Here is a 19,049-nt window from a genome sequence, read left to right on the forward strand (position 1 = left end):
GCGGGGCCGCGGGCAGACCCGCCTCGTTCCCCAGTGTTCCCTGCGGCAGCAGGCACTGACGTGGCCGCCGTCAGAGCCGCCATCTTGTGGGAGCGAAACCAACGCCTGGCTCGGAGCAGTAACCTCGCCGCGGCCGCCGAGGGTGAGGCGGCGGGCCAGGGGCCGGGTGGCGGGCGGCGGGGGCCTGCCAGGGCTACGCGACGCACTGCCCACTGCCGCGGCGGAAGGGTGTTGAGGGCTGTGGTGAGGACGGGCCGGGCGGGGGCCGAGGTGAGGCTGGGGCGGTGAGGCCCGAGGCCGGGCCGGGGACCGGGGACCGGCGCGGAGGGCCGGGCCGGGGGTCGAGTGTGGGGAGGGTGTCGAGTCGAGGCCGAGGTCGAGGTTGGGATGAGAATCGAGGCGGGGCGGGCGCAGAGGGCTGGGCTGGGGGTCAAGTTGAGGCCGGGTGGAGGCGGGGGGCGCCGCGACCGGGATCGGGGTCGAGGCGCGGGGGGGTGGGGCGCGGGCTGCGCCGGGGGCCAGGAGTCCCGGGGACGGAGGCCGGGGCAGGGGTCGGTCGCACCGCGGGGCCCCCGAGCCTCCGCCGTGGTTCTCGCGCCCCCCGGAGCCACCGGGGTGCACGCCCGGAAGTCCGGCCCAGGCCGCGGGCTCCCCAGGAAGCGGTGCTTCCTGCTCCGCCTGCTCCGCCTCCCGCCTCGGGGTCTCGAGGACCAGGAAACTGGAGCCCGCGGCCCGGGACGCCGCCAAGGTCACGCGACGGCCAGGGTTTGAGCCCAGTTCCTGTTGGCTGGCAGGACGGGGGCGGGGCTGCGGGGCGAGGTCCCGGGGTCTGAGTGCTGGGCACTTGCTGCCAGCGGAGGCTCCGGGCGCTCGGCGGGCGCGTCCGCGTCTGTGCGGGGCCCCTTTACCAAAACTTGATGCAAGCCAGGGCCGACTTCCTGGTCGCGGCTGGCGGAGATGAGAACACTCTTCCTTCCTAGTTGGCGCCTGCGGAGTGTACCTGTGGACGGGCCGTCGGGGGCGAGCTGCCTCCGCGGCCCTGCGCTTACTTGTTGCACAGTCGGAGTGGGTCTGGGCGTGGGAGACGGTAGCTTGCTTGTCAGTGCCGAGTCCCGGAGCCGTGCGGCGGCCCGCCCTCCCGTTTTCCTCAGTCACCGAGTAGTTGTGTGCTGGTCGGTCCCGCAGGACCGCAGCAGCGCCCGTGGCGAGAGGAGAGGGTCCCGGAAGTGGGTGCTGCCGCTCGTGTGTCCCGGCAGGCTTGTTTCAGAACTAGTGAGCGAGTGGTCAGCACTCCTCTGTGTGCCCGCCGTCTGCATGGTCGCACCTGCGTTTCCAGCGGTGCGTGCGTGTGCGTGTGTGCGAGACGCCGGGCCACGTCGTGGCTCCGCTGACACTGGCCAGGTGTGTGCAGTTTCCAGCAGCCACATGAGTGGCCACAAGTGCAAGCGCTGTTCGCAGAGGGGTCTGCATGGAAGGAATGGAGTGTGTGTGTGTGTGTGTGTGTGTGTGTGTGTGTGTGTGTGTAAACCCCAAGTCCGGCCATTTCCGACGCAGAACTGGTCTGGTTGCTGCGATGAGCGCATATGTCTCTGTCTCCAGGAGGCCCCTGGCAGGAGTGTATGTGTATGAGCCCCAAGTCTGGAGGTGTCCAAGCACAGAGCTGGTTTGGTTGCTGGGTGAGTGCACACGTCCCTGTCTTCAGGAGGCCACCTGGCAGGAGTGTGTGTGTATGAACCCCATGTCTGGTCGTGTCCAAGTGCAGAGCTGGTCTGTCATTGCTGGGTGAGCGCACATGTCTCTGTCTCCAGGAGGCCCCTGGTGGAGTGTATGTGTATGAGCCCCAAGTCTGGTGGTGTCCAAGTGCAGAGCTGGTCCATGGTTGCTGGGTGAGCGCACAGGTCCCTGTCTCCAGGAGGCCCCCCCTGGCAGGAGTGTGTGTATATGAGCCCATGTCTGGTCGTGTCCAAGCACAGAGCTGGTTTGGTTGCTGGGAGAGTGCACAGGCTCCTGTCTCCAGGAGGCCCCCTGGCAGGAGTGTGTGTGGCTGAGCACAGAGGTCCCTGTCTCCAGGAGGCCCCCTGGCGTGGTCCCTGTCTGCAGACACAAGACTGGAAATGTCTGGCTTGGCGAACGGCTAACTTACGTGCTGAGCAATCAGCTTCTAAGGAAAGTGCAGAAGGGGAAGCTGGTTCTGGCCCCTCATGGTTCTGCTTTGTAGGTCATATGGTCTGGTTACTTGCTTTGTGTCATGGACAACTCAAGAGGACACTTCCACTGCACTTCCCTGTCCCGTGGGCTCCGGTAAAGTCTGTGGGCTATGAGCTGCGGAGGTGATGTCACAGTCACATGGAAACCCCTGTGCTCATTGGAGAGCCTGGAGGCCGGGTCTCAGGGTTCCTAAAATGAGAGAGTTGAGCTGTGCTCTCTGCTCCTCATTGGTGTGGCAGTGTCCAGTCTTTCAGAAGCGATTTTGACCTGGGAGAGGGTTGGCCGGAACCCTGCCTGCTGGCAAAGGACGGCTTTGCCGAGTTTATGGGGGGGGGGGGTAATTCCAGGTCACAGTGTAACCGCTCGGGTGCTTGTTCTGGTGATTATTAGGCACTCTTGAAAGCATAGGTGTGTGACTGTTAAGGCATTGCAGCTTTATGGCTTTGTCACTGTTCAGGAAGGTGGTCCACACTTGGAGGGGTCAGGTGGCCTGATTAGTGGAAAGCAATGTAGCAAGGTTGGCACAAAAGCATCCAAGCTCCTGATTCCTAGGAGTCCCTCAGCAACCCCCCCCCCCCCCCCCCCCCACACACACACCTCCTCAGCTTCCTTCCAGGAGTTGGAAGCAGTGGCAGAGCTGACTGATGCGGGGACGTGCCGCCCTCCACTGGGTCCCCATGGACCCCTATTTCCTGGTCTCTGCACACCGTGGCCACCAGAGCTTGGCATCCTGTCATCAGCAGCCCTGACTAAAGTCAGGAAGCAACCACAAAAACATAAAAGGCAGGGAGATGTTACAGATGTGGGAGTGATTCTGTTCAGGAGGCCGACTTTTCTGAAGAGGCCACAGAGGTGACCCTTAGTGCGTACCATAAATTACTGGATGCGCAGTTATGATCCACACACGGTTCTAGAAGTTGGAAGTGCATGGTAGATTTGGGAAACACTAACTAGCGTTTAGTCAGAATTTAATAAGCTTTGCTCCTTGAAGGGGTGCCGGAAAGGGTTCCAAGAGGCACTTCATCTGGCAAATACCTGATGCTTTTCAGTTTGTGTTACGTAGGAAATCAGTTTTGTGGAGTCGTACATGGAAGCTAAACAGGAAGCTTGGGGGTTCTGGTTCTCTAAGGTCCTGAAAACTTTACTGTGAAGTGTCAGTGTCCCATCGGTATGACTTCGGCCAGTGGCCAAGGAAACAATTTCAAGATTCCGTCTGGTCTCCTTCGTGAAGAGTGGGAATGAAGGGTGAGTTAGACATGCCAGCATTTTGATCACTGGATCCAAAACAAAGTCTGTCTCAAACATTGCTGTCAACAGCGTTATCCTGTGAATTTTCCTATCATCTGTAGGTGAGCACGGGGTTCCTAATTAACTGAATCCATTAATTTATACTTAAAATACTGTCTGTTGTGTTGATTTTGGTGGTGAAACTTGGCTGAAGATATTTACAGTTTTCAGCGTTTTTGTCGGTCAAAGTGATGGGAGACTTCCAGTTCCTGGGGAGATGGACGAAAAGGCACTAAGTCCCCGTTGCTGGTACCTGAGGGCAGGTCCCATGCAGTCAACAGTGACTTTCAGTCTTAGTTCCTTCCCTGAAATGTCCAGGACGGTCAGATTGCTCCAGCGTGGAGTTCATTGTTGACTGGATGGCTTCTTCCCCACAAACTCATTTTTAGGAGAAGTGTATGTGTAGATGTGTGTGATTAATTTCTGGGCCCTGATAGATGTGCTTTTACAGTTTTTCCTCCTGTCCCTGACGGTCAGTCTCGGATGCCCAGGGAAGTGTGCCTCAGAGGAGGGAACGGGTGGATGTGTGGTGCTGGGGCAGTGAGCAGAATGGGGTGCAGGGTCCTGTGGGTCTGGTAACAAAGCCTCTCCCAGGCAGGGGCACGTGGCCTTTGGAGAACTGTCAGGAGCAGGTGAGGGCAGGGGGGCCTGGGGAGACCTGCTGCAGGCCAGTGGTCCTCGTCCCCAGAAAGAGTATGTTCCATGTGCCCTCAGGTCATAAAAAGTCTGATTTCTGGGACACCTGGGTGTCTCAGTCGGTTAAGTGTCTGACTTTGGCTCAGGTCATGATCTTGTGGGTTCGTGTGTTCAAGCCCCACGTCAGGCTCTGTGCTGACAGCTCAGAGCCTGGAGCCTGCTTCAGATTCTGTGTCTCCCTCTCTCTCTGCCTCTCTGTCTGTCTCTCTTTCAAGAATAAATAAACATTAAAAAATTAAAAAAAAAAAAAGTGATTTCATACACTCCATCATGGTTTGTGTACCAAACCACTTTTTCTTTTTTGTACGCAGCCTTGATAGATGTTCTGAATTTTCCAGGAATGCAACTACCTTGTAAATCAAGGGCGATTGCATTCTGTTCTCTGTGGTACCTTCTCAAGAGCTGCCCTCCGTTTCCAGGAGAAAATGGCCTGTGTGGTGGATGCAGCCGCCCTGTGTATGGGAAGTGAGCGTGTGGGTCTGCAGTGGTCCCTGGTCCCTGGCGGGTGGTTCCTCGGAGCTTCCTGTGTGGGGGCTCACACTCGCCAACAACTCACTGTCCTGTGACTTCCCTGTGATGAGCAGATGGAGCTGCAGGACGGGATGTACCCCAGCTGTGCCGGCTGCCAGCTTCCTCTCGGGATGGTGGGGTGGCACTGTGAAGCTCCACGGGCGTGTCGGCTCCGACCCTTGTGAGGACCCTTCCTGGCGGGTGGTGTACAGGCATCTGACTTTGCCTAGTGGGCCCCTGCTGGTGCCAGAGGGGAGATAAGGATACCAGGGCACAGGCAGGTACCGGGGTGGGGAGGCTGCCTTTCAGAGGGTGAGGCAGGCAGATCTGGGACGAGGGGGATGGAGAGGAGGTTCTTGGTTAATGTTGGGGGTTTGGTGTTAGTGGAGACCTGTGGGGAGGGGTAGAGATGGGGTCCTGTGGAGGGTGGCACCAGAGTGTGAATGCAGGGTGCTGACCTGGTCCGGCCTAGGGGTCCGTGGGGACCCTCGAGAGGCTTCAGGTGGAGAACGGTGTGATTAGGCATGTGAACCAGAGTCATCCCCCACCCCCCACCAGGGCTGCCTGAGGTTGCAGGCAGGGTCGGAGGAGTGGTTCTCAGAGCTGTCTGGTGCTGGGAGTTCCGGCGGAGGGCCCCCCCCCCCCCCAAGCTTCCTCCAGAAGAGGTGGGGCTGCGGGTTTTTAATTTTGTTCTCAGTAATGGTCCCTCCAAGTCCCTTGAAGACCCAGACCGAGGGTTGAGGATTGGCCCCTGTGCTGAGAGAGCTTCAGGACCTCCTGCCACCCTGGGTGGTTTGCAGGAGGGCTTGCTCCTACCTCCCCGTCCTTGGAGGGTGTGGACGGGGGTCTCTGGCCCCTTGGAGTCCATGTGGTAGGAGAAGGTGCAGCGACTGGCCACAGCACGTTTGTGGGGGACCCCACCGAGAGAGATGCCCCTGACAGTCTGTTCACTGTGCACGTGCTGGCACTCCTCACCCTTCTGCCCCACTCGTGTCCTGCTCAGCCTCCGTGTGTGAGTGTGCTGAGCTTGGAGCCAAAGGGCTGCTTCCTGCGGATGGTGGAGTAACAGACTGAGCGGGCACCTCCGTGGAGAAGGTGCTGGGGGTGTGGTCAGGGTGGGGCCCCAGGGTCTCTGGACACATTCCCCTGTGTTCCCCTGCAGCTGGTCCAGGCTTGCGCGGATCAGTAAGGTCGGTGGTAGGACCCTTCTCAGGCTGATAGGTGCTGTACAGCTGCCATGGTTTCTCAGATGCTGCTTTGCCTTGTGCTCACAAATTACTTGAATTTCCCCGTTTTCGGCTCAATTTGTTGTGCATTTCAGTGTTGTTGGTTGATGCAAATTTGCTTTTTTGATCTTCAGTTTTTTTCAGTAACAAGTCTTTCAGACTTGACTGCATTTGGGGTCAGAGAGGGTATCTGTGCCCTTAGGTGTAAGCCAGAGTAGAATGGGAGGCCAAGAGTCTGTCCTATGGGCTAGAATACTGTGGGACCTTCATGACTGCCGGAGCCAGAAGTGGAAGGCCTCGTGGCCAGGAACCAATCAGGAATAAGAAAATACTGTGGAGCGGTCCGTGTCTGCCATCAGGACAGATGCAGAGAGCTGAGGGGCTCTTCCACACAGCAGCATCCTGGCCAGGCTCAACTTGTGTGTCTCCTTCTCTCAGGTTGGAGACCATGTGCCACGTGTGTCCAGGGTCCTGCGTGGACCGTGTCTGATCCGTCCTTGTTGTCTAGTTGGAAAGTGTGACACGTGTGTCAAGGGTCCTGCGTGGACTGAGTCTCATTGGTCCTTGTTGTCTAGTTGGAGACACATGTGACATTTGTATTCATTGGTCTTCTGTAGAAGGGTATTGGTTACATTGGGCTAGCCTACGTAGGATTTTTTTTTAATATATATATATTTTTTTTTTAACACTTAATTATTTTTGAGAGAGACCATGAGTGGAGGAGAGACAGAGAGGGAGACACAGAATCCGTGGCAGGCTCCAGGCCCTGAGCTGTCAGCACAGAGCCCAACGTGGGGCTCGAACCCACAAGCCCTGAGATCATGACCTGAGCTGAAGTCGGTGTCAGACAGATGCTCCACCCACCGAGCCGCTCAGCACCCCTTAGGATTTTGCTCCATTGTATACATTTCAGAAGAACAGAAGTTTGGTGAAGTGTTTAGAGGGTAGTTATGTTACAAAACAGTAAGTAAAAGTGTAAGACTGAATTAAGGGGGAACTAGGAACTGTAAACATATTCTTCTGTTCAGTGCCTTGTTTTTTGTAGCTGGTAGTGAGTAGGGTTCGTTGCATGTGGTTAGACTGTCCCACCGGTGCCTGTTCTGGTGGACAGTGGACAGTGGCCCTTGGGTATTCACATTGCTGTTACTGTTGATAGGAGCTGCAAGTGATGAGGAAACTCATTTCTGGGTGTTATATTTCACATTGAATCAGAAGCTGGCAAAGAGCCAGCTAAATTGAATCTCAGTAGTGTTGTGCCCTTGGAGTCAGACCTGCCAGGTCCTGCCCCCACCGTCAGCCACCATAGACTGAGTGTGAAGTGAGGGGTGGGGGTGGGGGCTGGGATCACTGCACAGGGGCCAGCCCTTGGGCCTGACTGGGTCCTGTAAAACACCCTGAAGGTTTGTGCCGGAAGGCCCAATGGCAGTCCCTAGGCAGTTCCTCATCAGAACTGGCCTTGGGGTGCTGGTCAGAATGATCTGGTTCTGCACTGTGTGTTTCATATGGAAAGTTCCTAGTGGTACAGGGTGGGGGCAGGGGGGGTTGGGGAGCTGGGTGAAGAAGAAGGTACACATGTCTTGGGATGTGGTGGTGGGGAGCTGGGTGAAGGTGGAAGATAGACATGTCCTGGGATGTGGTGGGGGAGGGGGAACTGAGTGAAGGTGGAAAGAGACATGTCCTGGGACGTGGGGGGGGGCAGTGTGGTGACCCATTGACAGTACTGGATGGTGTTAGAAACCTTGGAAATTCTCACAGGAGAGTAACATGGAACTGTGTGAGGTGGTGGGTGTTAGCTAGAGTTGTGAACACGTAATTACAGGGAGATACCTTGTTGCATACCTGAAACTAATACAAGGTATAGGTCAGTCATAGGAATAAAACTGATGGAAATAAGAGAGATCAGTCCACTTAGGTGCCTTGAGTGTGCCGGGCTGTGTAGTGTCCCCTCTGGCTGTGTGGATTCCTGTGTGTCACACTGCGTTAGGGCTCTGTGGTGTATCTGCCTAGCACTAGTACTAGCACGTTCAGTTTTCCTGGTCCACTGGTGTTTACAAACTAGGTACACTAGGTAATATACTCTGCTGTAGAAGAAGCCCTAGGCTACAGAATGACATGTTGTGCTGATGGGCAGGGTGATGGCCTGAGGTTTTATTTGTTTAGCTGAGGCCCTGGAGTCCAAAGCTCGTGTGCAGAAAGCAGTTTGCAAGAGATTACATGTGGCCTACAAAAGTAGAGGGCCCCTTTTATTTATGTATGTATTTTTATTTAATTTTTTAAGAGAGCGCGAGCAGGGAAAGGGGCAGAGGGAAACAGAATCTCATGCGGGCTCCACGCTGAGTGTGGACACAGGGCTCTATCCCATGATCCTGGGATCAAGACCTGAGCTGAATCAAGAGTAGGACGCTCAGTGGATTGAGCCACCCAGGAGCCCTGAGGACCCATTTTACACTTAGGATCTATATGTCAGGGATGGATGGGGCTTTGAGTGATTGACAACCTGTGCACATAGGTGGCTGCTGTGTCAGGGATGGATGGGGCTTGAGTGATTGACGACTGGTGCACATAGGGGGCTGCTAGAAAGCAGTTGCTCATTCATGAGACCCTTAAAAAACGGTTCCTAGTGCATATGAGCTCTGGAAAAATCAAAACGAGGGTATGAACTGTGAGGCGGAACATGTTACTGTATGTAAGTTGAGTCCAATAAACTTGACTTGTAAGAAGTGGGGGGGCAGCTGGGGGGCTCAGCCAGTTAAGTGTCTGACTTCAGCTCAGGTCATGATCTTACCATTGGTGAGTTTGAGCCCTGTGTCGGGCTCTGTGCTGACAGCTCAGAGCCTGGAGCCTGCTTCGGATTCTGTGTCTCCCTCTCTCTCTGCCCATCCCCTGCTCGTGCTCTGTGTCTCTCTTTCTCTCTCTTAAAAAATGAATAAAAAAGGTTAAAAAATTAAAAAATAAGGCTGAAAGATGAAGAGCTGAAAGGTCACCCAGCTTTTCACTCATGTAGGGAACTCAAACATCTGAGCTCCCCTTTATGGAGGAGGCCGAGTGGTGCATCGTGTCCGCAGTGCAGAATGGAGCCCAAACCCCAATGTGTTTGTCCCTGGGTCAAATCAAGCTCTACGTTGGTGGTTGCCTCTTGGCCATGATGGCAAACTGCTCAGGTCATCTTGGTCTTCGCTGGTAGAGATTCTGCTGAGTCGATGATTTCAGAGAAGGTGACAGACTTTGTTCCTTGCTTACTCTGAAACCTCAGAGGCCTGTCAGAGGAGAGGCTGGGGTTACAGGCGGAAGTCACAGTAAGTTTTTTCTCTTTGGCAGCTAAACCAGTCATGTTGGATTCATTTATTGGAGCGGAACGGGCGTAAACTCACAAAGCTACATTTCTTTCTGGCTGGACTGGCTTCCCCACAGAGGCCCCATCGCTGGCCTTGACCCGTAGCCACATAGACCTCTTTATCCGAGAACGTGGGCCGCCAAGGTCTTTGCTTTACGTTGTTTCTGGTCCTAACAGAGGGAAAACTTGTTCCCTCAAGGCTGTGGGGCTGGAGGGAGCCCTTCTGAGAAAGTCTGTGTTTTCATTGCTCACTGGTGCAGAGGGTCATCATTGTAAACAGGAAAGATGAGTTTTGATTTGAGCTTAAGGGATTCTGGTGGCAGAGGGTGTGACATAGGCCACAGGATGGCTCCGAGGTCCACCTTTCTCCTGAGGTCCACCTTTCTCCTGTGGCAGATCCTCTGTTAGGTCTTGACATTTTGCAAAACAGTAAATGTGCTGGGGTAGGCCAGGAGCCAGCAGGGTCGTGGGCCAGGTGCAGGTGTAGACACTTCTCGGCTGGGGGAGACCAAGCGCCCGTGTGGTAGTGTCTTGCACCCAAAACTGCACGCTCACCTCATCAGTCCCCTTGGGGCTCCAGAGTTTGATGTGTTGGAGAACCACAGGGGAAGGACCCAGACCACATTGGTAACGAGGGCTCAGCAGAGCCGAGCAGGCCAGGGGCAGTGTGTGGGCAAGTGGGGACTTGGGGGCTAGTGGCGGCACGCTGGGGGGAGGAGGCTAACAGGCAGTTTTACCCTGAAATGGTCCACCTGCCCACGTGGGGGCTGGGGAGAGTGCAAGTGACATTTTTACCCCTCGGTCCCCAGGACTCTGTGATCATGGTAAGGACAAGATTACATTAGTGCTAAGACAAGTGGAGATAGCCCGCCCACTCCCGTCTCCCCGAGATCACCCCTGTCGTGGCTCCACTGCAGTAGCCACATCTCTAGATGAGCATGCTGATGACACCCCCTTGGGGGTCCGCTTGGACAGTGCGTGCTGGCCTCAGCCCTCTGGATCACCCTCACCCCAGCAACAGGAAGAGTATGGCAAGGGGTGGGGGGGGGATCACCTGCTGCAGAGCCAGGTGGGGATGGCATATGTTTCAAGTGATCTCTTGTGTTCATTTTCATCCTCGAGCCTTCTGTACCTGTCACCGGTTTTTCCCTTGCCCTGGGATAGCCAGGCCCCATTGTAAAGCCATGCCTGTGGCATGTCCCCTTCTTTGGAGCTCTGCCTCCCTCCTCCACCTCTTTGCAGGGACATGGCTCTTGTTCTGCCCTTCCCCTGCATCGCCACCTTGGCTGAGGGCACTGCTGTGTCACTGGGGTAGAGTGCTGGGACCCTTGGTGTTCTCAGACTGCATCTGTGTCCGTGTCTGTACCCCAGGCTCTTTCAGGCTAAAGGTTTCTGTGCTCCTGCAGGATGTCACAGCAGAATCTCCTCCCCACGCTTTCCTGTGTTGTTTTTTGGAGTTTCCATCAGTCAGATGGTAAAATTTAGAATTTCTGTCCTTTCCCCCTCATCCTGCAAGCCTTGGGAGCTGTTTTCAGTTCACAGCATAACCGTGAGGAAGGCACAGACTCCCTCAGGGCAGTGTCCCCACCTGGGGGACCCACATTGATGCTGCAGCATCCAGGGCCCATCCTTTCGTGGGGAGGACAAGTATGGAATGACATGGACCCATCACGTGATGGCTGTCACCACCCTCACAGCCCAGCCCCCCTGTGTCCCTAGTCATCCCTCCCTTCCCTAATCCCCGAAGCCACTGGGGGGATCCTTTTCCTGTCTTCGTGGTTTTCCTTTTCCAGAGCGCTGGGCACTTGGAGTCCCACAGTGCGCAGCCATCTTGGATTGGCTGCTTCCACTTAGTGACATGTGGTTAAGCCATTTCTGTTTAGCGCTGAGTGATGTCGCTTGGCGTGGATGGACTACAGTCTCTTTACCCGTCACCTCGTGGAGGACGTCTTGGTTCTTCCAAGTTTGGGTGGTTGTGGGTAAGCTGCCGTAAACATCCACGTCCAGGACTTTGTGTAAAGGCCCAGAAGCTCGACTGCTGGGTCGCACCATGCAACAATGTTTGGTTTTGTAAGAAACCACCAAACCCTTCCACGGTGACTATGCGGTTTCAGGTCCCCACCAGCAAGGCAGAGTTCCTGTGACCCCCACCCCCACCCCCCCCCATGCTATGCAGCTTGTGCGGGTGTGGGGGGTTTGGGCCCTTCTCATAGGTGTGTAGTGGGCAGTTGGGTGTTCTCGTTTGCATTTCCCGAAGACATACTGACTTAGAGATTTTTCTTGTGCTCATTTGCCATCTGTAGGTCTTCTGTGGGGAGGGGTCTGTTAAGGTCATTGACCCATTTTAAAATTCTTACGTGCAGTTTCAGTCTGCTGGGTATCGAGTTCTAAGTGGTTTTTTTTGGCATTTCTTAGATGGCAGTCCGTGATCAGGCGTGTCTCTTGCAAATATTCTGTCTGGTTGGGTCTCTTGACCCTTGACCTGGTTGTTCCCGGATTGGGAGTTTGTAGCTTTCACAAAGTTCAGCTCATCAATTCTTCTATTGACCATGCCTTTGGTGTCGTATCTAAAAAGACATCCCCATAGTGAAAGTATCCTTTTTTTTTCCATAACGTGTGCACAGGTTTGTGTGTTTCACCTTGGCCGTGAGGTCTGCTGTGTTCTGACTCCCCATTCTTGTTTTGTGTGCGCTGGGTCCCCACCTTGTTGGCTGCAGCCATGTGAGGGTTGGGGGTTCTGTTTGTTTTTTCCTTTGAAATAGTCTTCTCTCTTCCTTCCCCCCAAATTCCTTCTTTTCTTTTGTTCTCTTCCATTGGTGGCTCTTAGAGGGAGACTTGCATGGCTGTTTGCGGTCATCCAGATGCAGGCAGCCGTGCGTCCTGGCTCGGCAGCCTGTGGGTGTCTGTCGTTGTGTGCAGCACAGTGTGCACCCACACCCTCCCGCCTGGACGTGGGTGGCAGAGTTCCTGGGTCTGTTGCTCCTGGAAGGTCCAGCCACATTCTCATTGCTCCCAGAACCTGTCTTCCCCTTTTTCTGTTTGTCTTTGTCGCTTGGGCACCTGTTCATTAGTGATTTCAACAGTGAGCCGAGTTTGAATGTGTGTGTTTGGTCCGTTCTGTGTTCCCAAAGGATTTGTCATCCTCTGTGTATATTAGGAGAATGGGCTGTCTGCAGAAAAGGAAGCGTTACAGTAAAGGTCGTTTTAAATTTTAATTTTTTGAATAGGTAATAGCAGCAGTAAACTGTCAGAAATGCACTGAGGTGCGGCGTCCAGCTGGCTCATTCACCGGAGCGTGAGACTTTTATCTTAGGGTTGTGAGGCCAGGCCCCACGTTGGGTGTAGAGATGACTTAAAAATAAAATCTTTAACAGTAACAAGTGCACAGAAACCAGCTTGAAGGCCTCTGCTGGCATGCCCAGGCCCGTGGGAGCGTCAGGTTCACAGTAGGGTGGGTGATTTCCACCCAGTGCTGACTGGACTGGCACAGAACTGACAGGCATCCTGGCAGTAAAGTGGGTGTGTTGGGTGCTGACCAGGAGTGGGAACATGTGTGGTCTCAGCTGGTGACGCAGGGCAGACCTGTACCCTCTGCAACTCCCGCAGACCATGGAGCTCCTGGCTGCTCCTGGGGGCGGGGGCAGGTGGCCAGCCTTCTTCCTGGCCTTGCGGGCGCTCGGTGTAAAGGCTGCCCAGCGCCTGGGTGCTTGGCTTCATAAAGGCAGCCAGCCATAAACACCCAGATTCCCAAACAGTGTGCATTTGAGAAGGTGGCCAGCTCTTCTAGGTGCCTGTTTGGAAATGAAAGTGCCCGCCTATGGGGAGGTCAGGGCCGGGTGGCTCCTGTGCCCTGGGGGCTGTGGGATGGAAGACCACTCCCTTGGGCCCAGCGTTTCTGCTCTGAACGAGGGGAGCCTGTGGCAAACGCAGTCCCTGATGCGGCCCATGGGGTCGCTCCCCCTGGGACTTCATGGCCTGTGTGCTGCCCAAGAGCCTAGATGCTGTCTGGCTCCGAATCCTGTCTGTGGGTGAGCGCTAAGCTCTGAGCACGTCACGTTGGTGTGGTTGGCTCTGGCCTGCGTCACTGCCGGGATGGTTGTTTCTGGCCCCTCTTGTTGCATGGTTGAGGAGCTTGCGTCCTGTGAAAGCCACAGCCATTGGGTGAACAGCATTCCCTCTGCGGGTTGTACATCAGTCTCCCTTCTGCTGCTTGGGAACCAGATGTGGTCAGCTTCCACCCTGTGAGCTGTCAGAGGTCAGACCTGTCCTTCCGCCGGAGTGCCCCTGCGCTGCTGGCCCTGGGCAGCACAGAGACCCAGGGACCCCTGTCTCCACAGGTTTCTCTGGCCAGTGTTGCTCCCCCCAGTCTACAGCATGGGAAATATCTTCGCAAACCTCTTCAAGGGCCTATTTGGCAAAAAAGAGATGCGCATTCTCATGGTGGGCCTGGATGCTGCAGGGAAGACCACCATCCTGTACAAACTGAAGCTGGGTGAGATTGTGACCACCATTCCCACCATAGGTGAGGAGACCGCGGGCAGGGGGCAGGGGGGTGCAGCAGGGGAGGGGCATGGGCCTCTCACTGCTTGGGGTGGCAGGCTGACCAGGGTCGTGGCCCCCACAGGCTTTAACGTGGAGACAGTGGAGTACAAGAACATCAGCTTCACCGTGTGGGACGTGGGCGGCCAGGACAAGATCCGGCCCCTGTGGCGCCACTACTTCCAGAACACACAAGGTGAGCGGAGGGGCTGTGGCCTGCGGGAGAGTCTGGGGCGCCATAGGCGCCCGTCCTGACGCCCACGGCTCCGCAGGCCTCATCTTCGTGGTGGACAGCAACGACAGAGAGCGTGTGAACGAGGCCCGTGAGGAGCTCATGAGGATGCTGGCAGAGGACGAGCTCAGGGATGCCGTCCTGCTGGTGTTCGCCAACAAGCAGGTATGTGCGCCCATGGGCCCCGGCCATGCGGGGTGGGAGGCGGGAAGGGGTGGTCCCTGCTGCCCACTGACTGGAGGTCGTCGGCCTCTCCCACCACCAGGACCTCCCGAACGCCATGAATGCAGCCGAGATCACGGACAAGCTGGGCCTGCACTCGCTGCGCCACAGGAACTGGTACATTCAGGCCACCTGTGCCACCAGCGGGGACGGGCTCTATGAGGGACTGGACTGGCTGTCCAATCAGCTCCGGAACCAGAAGTGAGCTGCGCCCCCTCCCCCCCACTCCCTCCTTCCACCCTGCTTTACTCTCATGTGGTGTGAGTGCCAGAAGCTGTCTCCATGGTCGGTCACAGTGTGCTTCACCATGCTGTAAATGTGCAGACGCAGCCTGCAGCCGGGTTTTTATTTAATGTAAATAGTTTCTGTTCCCAACGAGGCAGTTTCTGGTACTCCTATGCAATATTACTCAGCTTTTTTTATTGTAAAAAGAATCAGCCCACTGTTCAGTACTGAGAAGGGATTTTAGGCTCACGGGGCCCCCAGGAGTTGCTGTCGGGGCCAGCCTGGCGCTCGCTTCTCCTATGGGCGTTAGGTCTGTGTTGGAATCAATTTTGGTGGTTGGTTTTTAACCCGAACTCAGTGCATTTTTAAAACAGATAAAAACACAAGGCAAGGAGAACACTTGAACACACGGAAGGGAGAAACGTGCCTAGTTAGGTTCTGCGGTAAAGGGCTGGCGTCTGGTCCACCGGTGATCCGTTTCCTGTTGGGAACGTGACGGGGCAGAGCCGGCCATGGTCTATCCTGCATGGTCACGACAGGGTCCCCGTGATTTGCTGTCTCCGGTGGTCCTGCCTCCCCTAGCGTTTGTCCTCGCACCTGTGCCCACATGGCCGCCCAGGGGGGATGGGCTGGGGGCTGCGGCCACCACTCCCAGGGCCCTCAGGGGGACCCCCGGAGCCCCCGTCCACATGTGCTTTCACTCCCTCAGCCTGCAAGGGTCAGGTTTGCCACCGAAACGACGACGTCTACTTTTTTCTTTCGTATTTTGATAAACACTGAAGAAGCTGGAGCCGTTCAACTTTATCTTGGGGAAATCCTCAGAACTGGTTTATTTGGTGTCGTGGAACCTCTTACTGCTTTCAATACACAATTAGTAATCAACTGTTTTGTATACTTGTTTTCAGTTTTCATTTCGACAAACAAGCACTGTAATTATAGCTACTAGAATAAAGTCTCTTAACTAGTTCACGGCTCTCCAATGCTTGGTGCCACTAGCCACAGCTCACCTCTGGGAACAGGAGCAGGACACACAGGCCACTGGCTTCGTGGCAGGTGTGGACGTGGCCCAGTGCCCTGGCAGTGACTGCCTCGTTGGCCTCCCTGCTGGCAGTGGCAGGCCATGATAGGGACAGCAGGGTCACTGCATGGGGACCAGAGGGGGGGGGGTGCTGCCCTTGGCCAAGCTCTGTGTTGCTGCCATGTAGGCCATCCTTGAATCCTCAGTGCCCTGGCTCCCCCAGCCAGCTGTGACTGTGGACTGGCTGGAGTCCAGGCTCCCTTGCCCTGGGGATGCCCAGTCTGGCCCTTCCCTCCACTAACAGGTTGAAAAGCCAGGGCCAGGGTTAGACAGACATAATTGTCTTTAGTTAGATTAATTTTCAAATCCAAAGCAAAAGATGCATATTTCCTTATTAGGGATCCAGCCTGGGTCCTGTGCTCACTCTGCTGGGTTTTAAGAGGTCCCCTCCCTGCAGAGGAGGGGAGGCCTGGGGGAGGGAGCTAGTGCCCCACTTTGCCCCCCTCTCCAAGGAGTCCAGGGGGCAGGTTCCTTGGCACCTGGAGTGGGGTGGAGGAGACTCCAGGTACAAGTCTTCACCCTCATGATCTACATGTCCAGCCTATCACCCAGGGTGAGATGTGACCCAGATGATCTGGTACATCTGACATCACTGCCCAGGGACAGGCCCACCAGGGTCTCTGGCTGGTCTTACTGGAACCTGATACCGTCGTCATGTTCTCCCCTGCCCCTTTCTACTGGAACATGTGACAACCTACCCTTGAGTGTGAAATACTTTCCCCTTAAAATAACTTTATTTAAGTACAAAGAGTGAATTAAAGAAAAATAGAAGTAGCTGTACTTGGCCACCCCAAAGCCGCACGGGGGCTCCCCAGGCTATGCCCCCTGCCCTCCCGCCAGGGGCTGTCTCTGGGGCCAGGGCCCCTGCAGGGGGGGCGGGGAGGGGGTCTGCTGGAGGCTGGAAACTGTCAGCAGGTCTGGCTTCAGTCACTGTGGTGGCCACGCCGCCGCCTCTTACAGCTGGGTGAGGAGGAGCTGGAGTCCGAGTTGTGCCTGCGACGCCCGGGCCTGGGGAGACCGCGGAAACCGAAACCCGGTGGGTGGGTGTAAGGCTGCCCTGCCCACCCCACCACCAGGCTGCCCCAAAGCAGAGGCACACCTACCCAGCAGGAGCTGGGGGCAGTGGGGAAGTCCCCCTGCTCCTGTGTGCCTTCTCTTTCTTCTTCTCTTTCTTGTGCTTCTTCTTTTTCTTCTTTTTTTTCTCTTTTCTGCTTTTCCTGTGGCCCTCGGGGCTGCAGGGAGGGGCAGGGCACACAGTGCTGGGCGGTGAGAGGGTCGCACCGGGTACCGACCACCCTCCTACCGCTAAGTAGCGGCAGGTACAGGCAACTCGAGGGACAGTCCCTTGCGGCAAATGCCACTTGGCCCCCGCCCCACCACGTATGCCCCGATAGGTGACAACGCCCACACCCCCTATGCAGGGCACCAGCAGAGCGCAGGGGCTCCCCCTTCCACCTGAGCGCCTCCCTCCAGAGACCCCAGCAGGCAATGGGGACCCAGGCCCCGGAGGGAAGAAGGGACAGGAGCTGGGAAGGGCAGACCCAAAGGCAGCCTGCAGCCGTGCCACTAAGAGAACCTGGAGTTATGTGCAGCCCCACCCTCTCCCTGGGAGCTGGGGGGCGGCCCTTACCCCGGCTCCGCCTTCTCGTCCTCAGACCTAGGCTTCTTCCTGGCGGAGGCCGGAGAAGACGCCAGCCGGCCACTGTCCACGCGATGGTGCTGCGGTGGGAGGCCACTTTGGGGGGGTGCGTGGGAGGTGCCCCGGGATGCCAACGGGGAGGACCAGCTCCGGTTTCCCGGGCCGGGAAACGGGAGTGCCCCATGAGCAGAGACAGCCAGCCCCTGACCCTGAACCGCGGGATCCCCGGGTGTTATGGGCACTTACCGTGAACACGGAGAGCCCCAGCTTGGCGGCCTCCTTGTCTTCTCGGGACAACGCCACTCGGCCTGCGGAGCCACTGCGGGAACGCGGGTGATAAGCCCCCCTGGTGAGAACGCCCCGGCCTCCCTAATCTGGTCGCACTTCCATTTGGGCAACTTGGGCAGAGTCCACCCCCCTCGCAACACACCTGGAGCTCCCCAGGCCCAGCAGCCGGTCCACTCCCTTCTCCTCGTGGTCCCCTCCTTCCCGCTTACACACCTCGACAAAGTCCTGCGCGGAGGGCCAGAGGGTGCTTGCGGCGGGCAGCTCGCGGCCCTGCCCCGCCTCGCCCCCGCCCCCCAGGAGGATCCCCTCACCTCCTTGCTCAGGCCAGTGGGCTGCTTCCGCACGTTCTTGTAACCTCTGCGGGGGTGGCGCGCGCAAGCTTCAGGGAGCGGCCGGCCTCGCCTGGACCCCTGCTTCTCCGTCCCCGCCGCGCCCCCCACCCGGAGCTCCCCCAACCCCGCGGGGTTCACTCACAGCGCCGCCATGAGCGCCTCCTGCTCTGCCTGCCTCACGGCCGCCAGCTCCTCCTCCCGGCTCAGTCCCGCGCCGTCCGCCCGACCCTTGGCGTACCAGGTGAGGTCGCGGCCCTTCTGCCAGCGGCCCACAGGGGCCATCAGCGAGTTGCCTGTGGAAATGCAGCGCCGAGGGCTCGGCCCGCGGGGTCTGCGCTGCACCGTCGCTCCCCGCACCCGCGCCCCCTCGTCCTCCGCACCCGCACCCCCCAGCCCCGGGCCTGGCACCGCGCTGACCCAGGTAGTTCTCTCTCTGCTTGTCGGTCTTCACGTCCTCCCAGCTGAACTGGTCCTGCCCGCCGCGCACACCGCCCCGGCTGGAGCCGAACATGGTTCCCGGCCGTCCACCGCCCCCGGGCCTGTCTCCCGAAGCCCCGGCCTCGCCGCCCCGGGCGGCGCCGCCGCCGCCGCCGCCGCCGGCGCCCGCTCCCGCGTCGCGTGCCTGAACGTCACACCCGCGCTGGCTCCGCAGCGCCACGCGCGCATGCGCACTGCTTCCCCTCCCGCGCCAAGGTTTGGCGCGCTTGCGCACGGCTCACTGCTCCACTTCCCCTGGCGTTCGCTCAGCGCGCCTGCGCCCCGCCCTGGGGAAGGAGCGGTCCACGGCGCTGGGCCTGGTCCTGAGCGTACCGCTGGCACAACAGCTGTTATTAGGAACCACATTGGGCGGCTGACGCCGGGGTCCAGGGCTGCGCTGGGAGAGGGGCGGCCCCTGGGAACCCCCGACCGGCGCCCCCGGAGATAGGGGAGGGGGTCTCCAAGCGCGCACCTAGGCTCCTGGCGGTCCAGGCTCGCCGTCTGGATCAGCAGTCCCGGGAGGGGGCGGCTCGAAGCGGCTCGGATCCGGAGGAAGCTCCCTAGGCACCCCTGCGGCGTCGTGCACTGCCGCTAAGTCGTCTTGGAGTCTGGGCTTCCCCACGTGTGGCCCGGAGAGCCGACGCCTCCCCTGGGCCGGGGGTTGCCCCGTGGGGGCTCCAGCGCGGGAGCGCAGAGCGCCGGTCTGAGACCGCAGGCTCCTCTGGGGAGCGCGTGGGCCACGGGGGCCGCCTGTGG

General features: G+C 57.6%; 2 protein-coding genes across 3 annotated transcripts; one reads left to right on the forward strand and one right to left on the reverse strand.

Annotated features, from left to right (window-relative positions):
• The first annotated feature begins 6 nt into the window (after positions 1–6).
• Positions 7–15,445, forward strand: ARF1 (ADP ribosylation factor 1). Its single transcript, XM_058740530.1, has 5 exons — positions 7–142; positions 13,599–13,783; positions 13,886–13,996; positions 14,073–14,197; positions 14,298–15,445. The coding sequence occupies exons 2-5, from the start codon at positions 13,636–13,638 to the stop codon at positions 14,457–14,459; spliced, it is 546 nt and encodes a 181-aa protein (XP_058596513.1). The 5' UTR covers positions 7–142; positions 13,599–13,635; the 3' UTR covers positions 14,460–15,445.
• A 377-nt stretch (positions 15,446–15,822) lies between these two features.
• On the reverse strand, positions 15,823–18,424 carry C1H1orf35 (chromosome 1 C1orf35 homolog). Of its 2 annotated transcripts, XM_058740514.1 has the most exons (8): positions 18,234–18,420; positions 17,959–18,109; positions 17,796–17,841; positions 17,627–17,709; positions 17,443–17,515; positions 17,188–17,276; positions 16,661–16,789; positions 15,823–16,565 (listed from the first exon to the last, which is right to left on the reverse strand). In XM_058740514.1, the coding sequence occupies exons 1-8, from the start codon at positions 18,325–18,327 to the stop codon at positions 16,481–16,483; spliced, it is 750 nt and encodes a 249-aa protein (XP_058596497.1). In that variant the 5' UTR covers positions 18,328–18,420; the 3' UTR covers positions 15,823–16,480. The 2 variants fall into 2 exon arrangements, with proteins under 2 accessions (XP_058596497.1, XP_058596503.1); XM_058740520.1 differs by lacking the exons at positions 17,627–17,709; positions 17,796–17,841 and having other exon boundaries at positions 18,234–18,424.
• Between the last annotated feature and the right edge of the window lie 625 nt (positions 18,425–19,049).

This window comes from Neofelis nebulosa, chromosome 1, assembly GCF_028018385.1.
Source record: "Neofelis nebulosa isolate mNeoNeb1 chromosome 1, mNeoNeb1.pri, whole genome shotgun sequence".
In the NCBI taxonomy this organism is placed as follows: domain Eukaryota; kingdom Metazoa; phylum Chordata; class Mammalia; order Carnivora; family Felidae; genus Neofelis; species Neofelis nebulosa.